Raw genomic sequence first — 16089 nt, forward strand, 5'->3', positions numbered from 1 at the left:
TTTCCACCCATCTTCAGTCAAACGCGAAGTTCCATACGGGCAGTTTGTCCGTCTGCGCAGGATTAATGATACGGACGAAGGTTTTTATCGCCAAGCTGGAGAACTTAGAGCTAGACTCATTAGTAGGGGTTATCCACTGCGAGAAGTCTCCGCAGCCCTATCAAAAGCGTCTTCACTCGACCGTAATTCTTTGCTCACTGAACGGAGCAACAGCATTAAACCCTCACGTTTTGCTTTTGCTTTTCAATATAGCCCGGTCGCTGAAATGGTCCGGCAGATCATCAATCGAAATTGGGACCTTCTCAAGGGAGACCCCACTCTTAACAGCTTCACTGAAAACAGACCATTGGTCACATTTAAAAGATGCCCCACAATTAAAGACAAGTTAGTCAGAAGTGTCTTTTCCTCACCTAGAGATGAAATTTGGTTGAAAAAACCGACGGGCAATTTTAGATGTAGCCATTGCTCCTTCTGCGCACTTAATGTCTGCTCTAGGTATCTACAAATAGGTGGTGTATCACACACAGTACGGGACTTTATTAATTGCCGTACGTCCTATGTAGTATATGTGTTTTTTTGTCCTTGTAAACGCTTCTACATCGGAAAGACAATTCGCCCCCTATTTGAGCGCATTCGCGAACACATTGGCTCTATTCGATCAGGCAGAGGCAGTCCACGCCTCATTGAGCACGTCCGCACGGCCCACGACGCGTATCCGCGTTGCCTCTCCTTTGCAGGCATAGAGCATGTCCGCCCCATCCCTCGGGGTGGTGACCGGCATCGCCTGCTCCTGCAGAGGGAGGCAAGGTGGATTATGCGCACGGAGGCCATGCATGCGGTAGGAATGAATGATAGAAATGACATGTCTGTATTTTTGTGAAACTTCACGCGCTCATATTTGGAGGGTTTTCTTGCAACTTGTCTTTCCCATGTAGAAGCGGATCCCTTCCCTTTGTCCTTCCCTAAAAACATTTTGCCTATTTGATGAGGCTTTATATATATATATTGGGTACATGGTCCATAGTAAGGAAACTTAACTTACTGCCGTAGCCCACGCTAGCTATTCCATCTCCTTTAACCTCGATATAGAGATGTAATTTTGCCACTTGCCTTGTATGTACGCTTTAATATTCGTCCTCCCTTTGTATGTTTTCTATGTCTGTCTTGTTTTGGCTCAATTAACCATTGGATTGTAATCTTACCTGTTGGTTTGCATATATTTTAATCACGTCACATCTGTGGGAGTGAGATACTTGCTGACGGCGTCGGCCGTCCCCCTATCCACTTTGTATAAAGCGCACGTATGCGCAATGACGTAATCAGTGGCCTGAGGAAGCGCGTCTTAGCGCGCGAAACGGCCGTCGCTGCTCGCAACTATGTGTCCGCCCCGGATCCTTTCTGCTACCTGCTGAGGAAGCCACAATAAAAGAAACCTTTGATACATTTCGGTGAGTGCCGCAACTTTATTCCTATTCTCCTTTCAAGTTGCTATTAGAAATTAACACAAGTCCTGCAAAAAATTATCCCTCATATGTTACAGGATGTTGAAAAAAAAGTTATGCTTTTGGTGAGGAGTAAATTAAATGAAGCAATGAAAATTATTTATGGCATTAAGGAGTTAAACTGGCCAGGAAACACATCTGGAAACCTAAAGCACAGTATCACACGCACCACATACTACATATTTTTACCTGGACCAAATCTTGACGTATAATTTTCTATTCCAGCTAAGTCAAGATAATGGTTTCTGCGTTCTGTATTTTCATCTACACAGTAATGATCACCGGTTTCATTGCACGATTGTTGCTCACTGATATTTATCCTAAACATGAGAGAAAATACACAAATGTATGAAGAAGCAAGTTGAATGTTTATAGATGTTCACACACATAAAATAACTGACTGCTGTATAAACATGTACGGTGGATCGACCAAGCGTGCATGTTAAATGCTAATGGGTGATGAGCATCATTACATGCGTTGGTGGCTGCTTATCTGCAAAGTGGAACAAATGATCTGGCTGGATAAAATCCAACCTCTGGTTCTATATGTGTCTACTCAACCCGTTAAAAATGTTTTACATCATCTTTGCACAAAATTGGAAATGTCAGAAGGCCACTTTCACACAGTCTATATTTTTCATCAGTATTTGTAAGCCAAAACCAGGAGTTGGTCCAGAAAAACAGAAAAGGCACAAACATTCTCATTATACTTTTTCTCTGCAGAATCCATTCCTAGTTTTGGCTTACAAATACTAATGCGTAAGGCATAATGCATATGACCGTTGTGTCCATTGTTCCATTTTTCGTGATTTTCTGCGGACCTATTGACATTCAATGGCTCCGTTGAAAACTTGGCTAATGCACCGTTTGTCATCCGCGTCTGTGATCCCTGGTTTCAGTTCGTCAAAAAAAATATAACCTGTCCTATTTTTTCACGGAAAACGGTTTGCTGACCCATTCAAGTCAATGGAACCGTGAAAAAATGCGGAGGCACACAAGATTGTCTTCCGCGTCAGTTTTTTTTCCTCTCATTTGCATGGCAAACTTGACTTAAGATTTTTTATTTTTTTTTCCTTCATGTCTGGAGATCCTCCAAAAATAAAGGAAGACACACGGAAACACGGATTACGGATGCGGGTGACAAACGGTGCATTAGCCGAGTTTTCAACTGACTCATTGAAAGTCAATGGGTCCGCAGAAAATCACGAAAAAAACGGAACAACAGACACAGAATGAAACAACGGTCGTGTGCATGAGGCCTAAAGAGGACTCATTGAAAGGGTTATCCAGGAAAAGATATTGGTAACCTATTCTGATTATAGATCATCAATATCAAATCTGCAGGGGTCCAACACCCAGGACCCCCACCGATCAGCTGTTGGAAGAGGCCAGGCACTGTGCGAGTGCTGCGGCCTCTTCCTAGGCCAGCAATGTCACCATACATTTGTAACGTGGCCTAGTTGCAGCTCAGCCCCATTCAAGTCAATGAGGATGAACTACAATATAAAGCACAACCGCTATATAATGTATTGAGCTGTGCTTGGAAAGCTACTGCAAGGCCAAAGCACTCACCGTAGCTTCGGTGAGCGCCGCATCTTACTGAAAGTACTGATCGGCGGGGGTTCCGGGTCTCGGACTTTCACTGATGTGATAATGATGACCTATTCTGTGGATAAGTTATCATTATCTTTTCCAGAATAACCTCTTTAACATCTATGGGATGTACTATCCCATAGATGTTAAAGAGGTTATTCTGGAAAAGATACCTGTGCATAGGCCATTGTACAAGGAGAATATACAGTAGCAAGAAAAAGTATGTGAACCCTTTGGAATGATATCGATTTCTGCACAAATTGGTCATAAAATGGGATATGATCTACATCAGTCACAACAATAGAAAATCACAGTCTGCTTAAACTAATAACACAGAAATAATTAAATGTTACCATGTTTTTATTGAACACACCATGTAAACATTCACAGTGCAGAAGTATGTGATAGCTACAAATCTGCTGATAAATTACCTTTAATATATACAGAGAAACATGGGAAATTATAAATAACAACATCAACCATACATTTAACAAAAAAACTAGATATAAACAATAATTCATTTTCTGATGACAGATTCCCTTTTGAGTAGTAAATATGGACAGGTTTAGTTGTTATTTGTTAAAAGGGTTGTCCCATTGAGACAACGTATCCCCTATCCACAGGAGACTGGGCTATCTCTGGTAGACCCATAAAGCTAAATGGAGTAACAGTGTGTATGTGTGACCACTGCTCCATTTAAACAGGAAAGCACGGGACCCAGTTCCCGTGATGGGAAGGGGTACCAGTGGTCAGACTACTTATCAACTGTGGTTAGGGGAGAAGTTGTCTTAATGGGACAACCCCTTAAAAAGGGTAGTTTGACTCATCTAAATATCTCCCCAAAGTAGCTAAATACAAATTGTAATAACATTTATTAAAAGGTCAAATACTCACCACTTAATCCCTTGCTGTTTCCCACATTGACACTCCAGTCTGAGTTCAAAGGCTGCAGCGGTGTCTAGCGGCAGCATTGGAAACTAGGGGGATTAAGTGGTGAACATATGATTTTCTTATTGTTTATTACATTTCAGGATTCTGGGAAGATTTTCAAATAAGGACAACCCCTTAAGTTTTTCTAATCCTGCAAAAAACATTTAAAGCTCTAGCAACTTCTCACTTTCTCCCACACATGTGCACTCCACAGATCATGTTGATCATGTTTTATGTGTACTTGGCATAGATTTTGAATCTAGGGATTGTACCACAAGCACTTTATATCACATGCACAATTGCCCATTCCTTCGCTTTTGTCATGAGTAAAGGATAGCTAGAACTCCTATCTTAGGTTATGTTCACGTTACGGAATTTAAAAAAGGTGGTGAAAAAAAATCAGCACATAATCCACACTGAGCATGTTGATTCTTTTTTCCAGGCAGTTTTTTTTAAGACTTTTTAGAGGTGTTTTTTTGGCATGGAAAACATGTGAAAAACAGCGCCACAGAACATTTTGGCAACTGGCCCTTACACTGAGTTCACAACGTGTTTACAGTTTATATTTAGCGTGTATACTAGAAAAGCATCTAATATACAAACTACAAAATGGATTCAGTAGGAGGATGGAGACCAATAGAGCATCTTTTGGTCTCTGCCTGGACAGTATACTGTACAGCAGTATACTGCAGCAAATAGAGTATGAAATAGTGTAGTAGACAATGCTGTTTTCAGGCATGGTGTAACTAGAACTGACTGGGGCCCCACAACAAATGTTTGAACAGGGCACTGCCCAGCAATCCCCTCCTTCCATGCAACAGTCACTCCTGCGGCTAGTCAAGATAGCTCTATCAGAACAGGTCAGGCAGCCACTCAGTCCGTTTCCTACATGTACAGTTGTCTTCAAAATAATAGCAATCCCACGGGCTGAGATAAACGGTACACTCCCGGAATCTATATAAATAACAACAAAATGGAGTGTGAAAAAACACCAATATTTGGATAAAAAAAATGTATAAAGTTTATTGATTACAATTTAAAAAATAATTCACAGTACATATTTGTGAATGGGTGGGGACAAAAGACAGTAGCACACCACCTAATTACTATCCCCTGTAGCTATGACAGTGAGCAGCATTACAATGATAACCTCAACAGATGTAAATAGCAAATCCCTGAATGGGTAACGAGGATCATATACATATAAAGTGCAAATATGGTAGCAGATATGCCATAAAAGTGACCAGGGCATAAGGAACATAGCAAGAAAACCACACAAATGTATTAGCTATGTAGTTCCTTATGCACTGGTCACTTTTATGGCATATCTGCTACCATATTCATGTTCATGTATATGACCCTCGTTACCCATTCAGGGATTTGCTATTTACTCCATTTTGTTGTTATTTATTTCAAAATAATAGCAGTCAGACATCACTAACCTGATAAATCACAGTTTTTGGTAGAAATGATATTTTACTAGCAGTTGTAGTAAAGAAATAGAAACCCAACAGTCATGCCATGCATGCTGCTGATTCTCTGTAATTCAATCACTTATTGAAAGAGGCATGTTCAAAATAATAGCAGTGTGGAGTTCAATGAGTGAGGTCATTCATTCTTTGAAAAACAGGTGGTAATTATTGCCCTTATTTAAGGAAGGAAGGCAGCAAATGTTGTATATGCTGGTTACAGTGCATTTCTCACTGGTGGCCGGAGACAGTTTGTCAGATGACCCCCAAACACTGAATTGAAGCCACAGTGCACTGTGAAAACAGTGAAGCATGGTGGCGCAAGCATCATGATATGGGGATGTTTCTCATACTAAGGTGTTCAGCCTATTTATTGCATACCAGGGATCATGAATCAGTTTGAATACAACAGAATACTTGAAGAGGTCATGGTGCCTTAGGCCTCATGCACACGACCGTTGCATCCGTGGCCGTTGTGCCGTCTTCAGTTTTTCACGGACCCATTGACTTTCAATGGGTCCGTGGAAAAATCGGAAAATGCACCGTTTGGCAGCCGCATCCGTGATCCGTGTTTCCTGGCCGTGAAAAAAATATGATCTGTCCTATTTTTTTCACGGCCAACGGTTCACGGACCCATTCAAGTCAATGGGTCCGTGAAAAATCAAGGATGCACACAAGATTGTCATCCGTGTCCGTTTTTTCCTATCATTTCAATGGCAAACTTGACTTAGATTTTTTTTTCATTTTTCATGTCCGTGGATCCTCCAAAAAAACAAGGAAGACCCACGGACGAAAAAAACGGTCACGGATCACGGACCTACAGACCCGGTTTTTGCGGACCTTAAAAAACAACGGTCGTGTGCATGAGGCCTTATGCTGAAGAGCAAATGCCCTTGAAATGGGTGTCCCAGCAAGACAGCAACCCCAAACACACCAGAAACAGTGGTTATACAACTAAATATTAGTTAAGTGATTCAAAGGAAAGCAAAATCTTCAAACATTCTTCAGTTTATATAGTGAATGTTTGAGTTTGTAAAGAAGAGTACAAACACCTTCTTCAATTTTTTTAGAGGAACAACACAAATTTGATACATATTTCTTCATGTTTTGATTTGGAATAGAATGTGTAGTGTTCCCAATGCATTTATGTGTATGGAAATATAAGCCATTAGAAGGATTTGAGCTTTATTCACTTTTTTAAACACCCTGCTATTATTTTGAACACAACTGTATGTAAGCATGTCATATATCTGGACTTCTCCAAAGGATTTGACACTGTACTGCATACAAGGTTAGTATATAAAATGAGAATGCTCGGACTGGGAGAAAACATCTGTATGTATTTAAGTAACTGGCTCAGTGATAGAAAACAGAGGGTGGTTATTAACGGTACACACTCAGATTGGGTCACTGTCACTAGTGGAGTACCTCAGGGGTCAGTACTGGGCCCTATTCTCTTCAATATATTAATGATCTTGTAGAAGTTTTACACAGTAAAATATCAATTTTTGCAGATGACACTAAACAGTGTAAAGTACTTAACTCGGAAAAGGACAGTATACGGGTGCAGATGGATCTGGATATATTGGAGATTTGGGCAGAAAAGTGGCAGATGAGGTTTAACACTGACAAATGTAAGGTTATTCACATGGGAAGGAATAATGCAAGTCACCAGTACATACTTAATGGTAAACACTGGGTAACACTGACATGGAAAAGACCTAAGAAATTTAGTGAACAGCAAACTAAGCTGTAGAAACCAGTGTCAGGAAGCTGCTGCCAAGGCCAATAAGATAATGGGTTGCATCCAAAGGGGCATAGATGCCTGTGATGAGAACATAGTGCTACCATAGGTGCTCTACAAATTATTAGTCAGACCACACATGGAGTACTGTGTACAGTTCTGGGCTCTGTGAACAAGGCAGACATAGCAGAGCTGGAGAGGGTTCAGAGGTGGGCAACTAGTAATAACTGGAATGGATGGACTACAGTACACTGAAAGATTATAAAAATTGGGGTTATTCACTTTAGAAAAAAGACGACTGAGGGGAGATCTAATAACTATGTATAAATACATCAGGGGTCAGTACAGAGATCTCTCCCATCATCTATTTATCCCGAGGACTGTAAATGTGATGAGGGGACATCCTCTGCATCTGGAGGAAAGAAGGTTTGTACACAAACATAGAAGAGGATTCTTTACGGTAAGAGCAATAAGATTATGGAACTCTCTGCCTGAGGAGGTGGTTAAAAGAGTTCATGAGGAGACTGGATGTAGTTCTGGAGTGTAATAATATTACAGGTTATTGCTACTAAAAAAGGGGTCGTTGATCCAGGAAGTTATTATGATTGGAGTAGGGAAGGAATTTTTTCCCCCTTAACCACTTCAACCCCCCTAGCTGAAACCCCCTTAATGACCAGGCCACTTTTTACACTTCTGCACTACACTACTTTCACCGTTTATTGCTCGGTCATGCAACTTACCACCCAAATGAATTTTACCTCCTTTTCTTCTCACTAATAGAGCTTTCATTTGGTGGTATTTCATTGCTGCTGACATTTTTACTTTTTTTGTTATTAATCGAAATTTAACGATTTTTTTGCAAAAAATGACTTTTCACTTTCAGTTGTAAAATTTGCAAAACAAAAATGACATCCATATATAATTTTTTCGCTAAATTTATTGTTCTACATGTCTTTGATTAAAAAAAAATGTTTGGGCAAAAAAAAAAAAATGGTTTGGGTAAAAGTTATAGTGTTTACAAACTATGGTACACAAATGTGAATTTCCGCTTTTTGAAGCAACTCTGACTTTCTGAGCACCTGTCATGTTTCCTGAGGTTCTACAATGCCCAGACAGTAGAAAACCCCCACAAATGACCCCATTTCGGAAAGTAAACACCCTAAGGTATGCGCTGATGGGCATAGTGAGTTCATAGAACTTTTTATTTTTTGTCACAAGTTAGCGGAAAATGATGATTAATTTATTTATTTTTTGGGTGAAAGAAATATCTTGGCAAAAGACAACTTTTCCCATTTTTTTATACAAAGTTGGCATTTGACCAAGATATTTATCTCACCCAGCATGGGTATATGTAAAATGACACCCCAAAACACATTCCCCAACTTCTCCTGAGTACGGCGATACCACATGTGTGACACTTTTTTGCAGCCATGGTGGGCAAAGGGGCACACATTCCAAAGAGCACCTTTCGGATTTCACAGGCCATTTTTTACACATTTTGATTGCAAACTACTTCTCATGCATATGGGCCCCTAAAATACCAGGGAAGTATAACTACCCCACAAGTGACCCCATTTTGGAAAGAAGACACCCCAAGGTATTTCATGATGGGCATAGTGAGGTCATGGAAGTTTTTATTTTTTGTCACAAGTTAGTGGAATATGAGACTTTGTAAGGAAAAAATAATAAAAAATCATCATTTTCCGCTAACTTGTGACAAAAAATAAAAAATTCTAGGAACTCGCCATGGCCCACGGAATACCTTGGGGTGTCTTCTTTCCAAAATGGGGTCACTTGTGGGGTAGTTATACTGCCCTGACATTTTAGGGGCCCATATGCGTGAGAAGTAGTTTGCAATCAAAATCTGTAAAAATTGACCGGTGAAATCCGAAAGGTGCTCTTTGGAATGTGTGCCCCTTTGCCCACCTTGGCTGCAAAAAAGTGTCACACATGTGGTATCGCCGTACTCAGGAGAAGTTGGGGAATGTGTTTTGGGGTGTCCTTTTACATATACCCATGCTGGGTGAGATAAATATCTCGGCAAAAGTCAACTTTTTTGTTCATACAAAGTTGGCATTTGACCAAGCTATTTATCTCACCCAGATGCCCAAATTCCTTTTAGGAGGGCATTTTTACACATTTGGATCCCAGACTTCTTCTCACGCTTTAGGGCCCCTAAAAAGCCAGGGCAGTATAAATACCCCACATGTGACCCCATTTAGGAAAGAAGATACCCCCAGGTATTCAATGAGGGGCCTGACGAGTTCATAGAATTTTTTTTTTTAGCGGAAATTGATTTTATTTTTATTTTTTTCTCACAAAGTCTCAATAACTTGGGACAAAAATTTAAATCTTTCATGGACTCAATATGCCCCTCAGCGAATACCTTGGGGTGTCTTCTTTCCAAAATGGGGTCATTTGTGGGGTGTTTGTACTGCCCTGGCATTTGAGGGTCTCCACAATCATTACATGTATGGCCAGCATTAGGAGTTTCTGCTATTCTCCTTATATTGAGCATACAGGTAATGAGATTTTTTTTTTCCGTTCAGCCTCTGGGCTGAAAGAAAAAAATGAATGGCACAGATTTCTTCATTCGCATCGATCAATGTGGATGAAAAAATCTCTGCCCAAAAAAAAAAAGGAGGGGAAAGGCGTCTGCCAGGACATAGGAGCTCCGCCCAACATCCATACCCACTTAGCTCGTATGCCCTGGCAAACCAGATTTCTCCATTCACATCAATCGATCTGGATGAATAAATCATTTCCGGGATTTTTATATACAAAGTGTTTGCCAAAGCATATGAACACCGCCACCTCCTCAGCTCATATGCCTCGGCAAACGTATCTTTTACTGCAGAGGAGAACTCTTGTATTGCAGCGCCGCATACATCGACTTGTGTGTAATCTGACAGCAGCGCAATGCTTCTGTCAGAATGCACATCAGTGCTGCAGCTAGTCGATCGGTTGGTCCACCTGGAAGGTAAAAAAAAAAAGAAAAAACCAGGCCGCAACGCAATAAATTTTATTAACTTTAGAACAGAACATATAAACTTTATTTAACTTTTGAAACTGAACTTTAACTTTTTTGCTTACTGGTGTTTTTTTTTTTGTTTTTTTTTACCTTTATAGGACAATTTTTTTTTTTTACCTTTATAGGACAAACCTCTCCTTCCCCATGGGACAATGTGCAAAGCGCAAATCGCCCAAAGATGTGGCAAAGTACATTATGCACTTTATCCCAGGTGAAAGGAGAGGTTTGCAGCAGCTGTGAGTGAAAGGGCCCTAACAGCCCTGTGTGCCTGTCCTGTGAGAGGCAATCCCTATGCTAAGTGTACCTGTGTGTGGTACTTCCGGAAACACTCTCCAAAGCATAGGGCAGGGTGGTCAGGGCAGTCAGGACAGAAATAGCGGGTGTCACGCCTTATTCCACTCCTGCTACAGACACAACATTTTTTTCGGGGTGGCGGTCGTTTTGAGGTACCAGCAACGACACTGGGGAAATGTCGCTCGTGTAGACGGCTAACTACACTGGTGGATGGGGCCACGAAACCTCCTGGATACAGGAGGTTCGCGATTATCTCTTGCTGAAATTTGAGGACGGATCCAGTTCTCCCAGCCTTACTGTAGAGAACAAAACTATTATACAGAGCCAATTGAATTAGGTATACAGACACCTTCTTATACCAGCGTCTGGTGCGGCCGGACACTAAATACGGAGCCAACATCTGGTCATTGAAGTCCAACCCTCCCATGTGAAGGTTATAGTCGTGGACTGAGAGGGGCTTTTCAATGACACGGGTTGTTCGATTGTTGTGTCTGCGTGAATGGAGGAGAGCATGTAAACGTCACGCTTGTCCATTTCACCGCGCGCAGTTCTTCGTTACACAAGGCAGCCCTCTCCCCCCTTGCAAGACGGGTGGTAACGAGCCGTTGGGGGAAGCCCGCGCGACTGCCACAGCAGCCAATCTGTTCTAGAAACAAATGCCTGAAGAGGGCCACACTTGTGTAGAAATTGTCCACATAAAGATGGTACCCCTTGCCAAATAAGGGTAACACCAAGTCCCAGACTGTCTTCCCACTGCTCCCCAGGTAGTCAGGGCAACCGACCGGCTCCAGGGTCTGATCTTTTCCCTCATAGATCCGAAATTTGTGGGTATAGCCTGTGGCCCTTTCACAGAGCTTATACAATTTGACCCCATACCGGGCGCGCTTGCTTGGGATGTATTGTTTGAAGCCAAGGCGCCCGGTAAAATGTATAAGGGAATCGTCTACGCAGATGTTTTGCTCAGGGGTATACAAATCTGAAAATTTCTGGTTGAAGTGGTCTATGAGGGGCCAAATTTTGTGGAGCCGGTCAAAAGCTGGGTGGCCTCTGGGACGGGAGGTGGTGTTATCACTAAAGTGCAGGAAACGCAGGATGGTCTCAAATCGTGTCCTGGACATAGCAGCAGAGAACATGGGCATGTGATGAATTGGGTTTGTGGACCAATATGACCGCAATTCATGCTTTTTGGTTAGACTCATGTTCAGGAGAAGGCCCAGAAAAATTTTAATTTTGGAAACTTGGACTGGTTTCCACCGGAAAGACTGGGCATAAGAGCTTCCTGGGTTGGCGGATATAAATTGAGTGGCATACCAATTTGTTTCTGCCACGACTAAGTCCAAGAGCTTCACAATCAAGAACAGCTAAAAAAATCCCAGGGCCGAACCGATCTGAGCTGTCTCAACCCGAACTCCAGACTGGGCGGTGAAAGGGGGAACTACAGGTGCGGCTGAAGTTGGGGACTGCCAATCAGGGTTTGCCAGCACCTCAGGGATTCTAGGGGGTCTACGGGCCCGTCTTTGCGGTGGCTGCGACGGGGTAACTATTGCACGTGCCACCGTACCAGCTTCAACTGCCCTTCTGGTGCTCGCCACTTCACCATGTTGTACGGCAGTGCTGGTACTAGGTCCAGGATGGGCTGCGCTGCTGGTGTATGCCTCACCACGTAATCAGACAGCGCCAGCCCCACTCTGCTGCCCTTGAAACGGATTCTGCGCAACCTGTGGTCTCGCGACATGGGGCCGGGTACGCCTGGTGCTATCAGGGACCTCAACCTCCTCGTTCGAACTTTGGGTCAGACTGCCACTGCTTTCTACAGGTTCACATTCTGACCCGCTAGATTCATCAGATGAGGGTTCCCATTCCTCATCCGACTGGGTCAGAAGCCTGTAGGCCTCTTCAGAAGAATACCCCCTGTTTGACATTTGGGCAACTAAATTTAGGGGTATTCCCTGAGACTACCCAAGAAAAAAAGCAAGCCTGTCTTACAAATGGGAGGCTAGCGAAGTACCGGAGGCCGCTGCGGTTGATAAAAAATATCAAAACAGTTTTTTTTTTATCGCCACAGCACCTGTAAAGTGAATGTGCAGTGATAAAAAAAATATATATATTTTTGTCACTGCGGTGGGGCGGGCGTGGGTGAACGCACGTGTGGGCGACCGATCAGGCCTGATCGGGCAAACACTGCATTTTGGGTGGAGGGCGAACTAAGGTGACACTAATACTATTATAGATCTGACTGTGATCAGTTTTGATCACTTACAGATATTATAAAAGTACAAATGCTGATTAGCGATACGCTAATCGGCGAATAAGTGACTGCGGTGCGGTGGGCTGGGCGCTAACCGATCGCTAAACTACCTAACCAAGGGACCTAAACTATCCTAAAACCTATCAGTCAATACCAGTGAAAAAAAAAGTGACAGTTTACACTGATCACTTTTTTCCTTTTCACTAGTGATTGACAGGGGCAAGAAGGGGTGATCAAGGGGTTAATTGGGGTGATGGAGGGTGATCTGGGGGCTAAGTGTGGTGTTGGTGGGTACTCACAGTATGATGTGTTAACTGGCTTCTGATTTGTTTGTTTTTTAAATCATCAACCTGCCAGCCACGATCATTGGCTGGCAGGTTGATGACGAACTTGTCTTTTAAATTTTGCCGGCCTGCGATGCGCATGCGCGGGCTGGCTTTGCCCGAAATCTCGCGTCGAGAGGAGGCATCGGCGCGTCCACCCAGAGAAACAGGACCGCCGCAAAGACACAATCCTGCGTACGGCGGTCCTGAGCAGGTTAAGTGGGGAAAATTGGCTTCTACCTCACAGTTTTTTTTTGTTTTTTTGCCTCCCTCTGCATCAACTTGCAGGATAACAGGCCGAACTGGATGGACAAATTGTCTTTTTTCGGCCTTATAAACTATGTTACTATGTATATATGGTGTTTCATGCCACTGCATATAATGTCACTGTATAATACTGTTGAGGGGGCAGTAGCAATAAAATCTTTCAGTCTCCCTCCAGGTGGGGCCCTTTCTGAGTTTGGACCCGACAGCAGCCACTTCCCCTGCTTCTACTATAGCTATGCCCCTGATTAAAGGGGCTATCCAAACCTCCCAGCGTGGCAGACCCGTGGTGGAGATCATACTTGCCTGGTCAGTCACAGGCCATAGTGATGACTTGTTCCCCATATGTCACATGACCAGTTGTTTCTCCCCATGACAGATGTTGATTTCAGCATTGTAGGGAGAGGAAGAGCTGGCCTGAGAGTCACAGACACAGAACCAAGCGGCAGGACTAGGTAAGTATGCTTTCCACCACGGATCAGCCACTCTGGGAGGTCTGATAAACTCTTGGGTAACTCCTTCAAATGTATATATATTTTTTTTAACATAGTTGCTCATGGGTGAGCTATATATGGCATACATCATAAGCATCTGTTAAAGGTATAGTGCACATCATGACTCTTTAGCTTTTCATGACATCCATTAAATTGATGCCATTGTGGGTGACAAATGCATAAAAAGAATAACTTAACAGTGGCATCTGTTCCCTATAGGTTAAAATGGCGTCTATTATAACAGAAACTGTACATCATGAAAAGCTCATGATATACTGTATGCCTTAAATTGATACAATTATGGGGATGGATGCTAATTCATTCGGAACGGCCAATATTTAGCGTGTAAGTCGCAAGCCTTTCTGAGCATGTATGTTGAACAAACACAAAAAATGCTATGTGAATATAGCCTTACCAAATTACTAGAACCTACAGTTTCAAGAAAAAGTATGTGAACCCTTTGTAATGATATGGATTTCTGCACAAATTGGTCATAAAATGTGATCTAATCTTCATCTAAGTCACAAATAGACAATCACATTCTGCTTAAAGGGCTTCTGTCACCCCACTAAAGTGATTTTTTTTTTTTGGGCTGGTGAAATTAGTTATATTGCGATATATCACAATATAATTGTGTTACTTACTTTGATCCAGCAGTTTCTTAAAAAAACGAAGTTTTATAATATGTAAATTCGGTCTCTAACAGCAAGTAGGGCTTCTACTTGCTGCTAGCTGCTGCAGAAATCCGCCCCCTCGTCGTGTTGATTGACAGGGCCAGCCGGGATCTGCGCCGATGACATCACCGAAATAGAAGACGTCATCGGCGCAGGCGCACTGACGGAGTGCTGAGGAGACGAGCCTCCTCATCTCAGAGCGCCTGCGCCGAATCAACAGAGGCGCGCGATTTTTGAAATGCCGACAGGGCTGGCCGGAGGAGGAGATCCCGGCTGGCCCTGTCAATCAACACGACGAGGGGGCGGATTTCTGCAGCAGCTAGCAGCAAGTAGCCGCCCTACTTGCTGTTAGAGACCGAATTTACATATTATAAAACTTCGTTTTTTGAAGAAACTGCTGGATCAAAGTAAGTAACACAATTATATTGTCATATATCGCAATATAACTAATTTCACCAGCCCAAAAAAAAAATATCACTTTAGTGGGGTGACACAAGCCCTTTAAACTAATAACTAACAAAGAATTAAATGTTACCATGTTTTTATTGAACACACCATGTAAACATTCACAGTGCAGGGGGAAAAAGTATGTGAACCCCTAGACCAGTGGTGAGCAAACTTTTTTGTCAACTGAGCCAAATATTGCCAAAACCACAATTTAAATTTATTTCGAGAGCCACATTTTTAAAACCTAAAATATTGCGTCAACAGTACCAGTGAGGACTATTAGGACTCATGCACACGACCGTGTGCCTGCCGTTGCCATATTGCAGGCCGCATATGGCGGGTCCGCAATACACGGGCACTGGCCGTGTGCAGCCCGCATCATGGACCTATTCACTTCAGCATGCGCAACTTTTTTGCGGTGTGGGCAGTCGGATGCGGATCGCGAACCTCATTCAAGTGAATGGGTCCGCGATCCTCATGCAGCTGCCCCATGGTCTGTGTCCGTGCATTGCGGACCGCTATTTGCGGTCCGCAGCACAGGCAAGGCGCCCTTATGTTCGTGAGCATGAGCCCAGAGTGTGTTTTTACATACTGCGGGACAGGCCAATTTTGGATAGCAATCCTTCCGTACTGCGATCTGTGGATGACGCACTGTTATGGGGGGATATGTGGATGACGCACTGTTATGGGGGATATCTGTGGATGACGCACTTATGGGGGATATCTGTGGATGACGCACTTATGGGGGATATCTGTGGATGACACACTTATGGGGGATATCTGTGGATGATGCACTTATGTGGGATATCTGTGGATGACGCACTTATGGGGGATATCTGTGGATGACACATATATAGCATAAGATGCTATATATGTGTCATCCACATATATCCCACATAAGTGCCCTCCACATATATCCCCCATAAGTGCGTTATCCACAGATATCCCCATAAGTGCGTCATCCACAGTGCCCGGCGCTGTGCACACACCAGGGGCAGCTCCTACCTTTCTGCTGCAGGACATTTCGCTCCAAGTCTCCTGAGCGGCGGCCTCTTCACCACTCCTCACATGGCCGG

At 43.0% G+C, this 16089-nt stretch overlaps 1 protein-coding gene across 2 annotated transcripts in view; it reads right to left on the reverse strand.

Annotated features, from left to right (window-relative positions):
• NKD2 (NKD inhibitor of WNT signaling pathway 2) overlaps window positions 1-16089 on the reverse strand; it is a 186381-nt gene that overhangs the window by 18869 nt on the left and 151423 nt on the right. For both annotated transcript variants that reach the window (XM_044294075.1, XM_044294074.1), the window contains exon 8: window positions 1692-1822. In XM_044294075.1, coding sequence (XP_044150010.1) covers window positions 1692-1822 — 131 coding nt within the window. The remainder of the gene's footprint in view (window positions 1-1691; window positions 1823-16089) is intronic.

The sequence above is a fragment of the Bufo gargarizans genome, chromosome 5, assembly GCF_014858855.1.
Source record: "Bufo gargarizans isolate SCDJY-AF-19 chromosome 5, ASM1485885v1, whole genome shotgun sequence".
Lineage (NCBI taxonomy): Eukaryota > Metazoa > Chordata > Amphibia > Anura > Bufonidae > Bufo > Bufo gargarizans.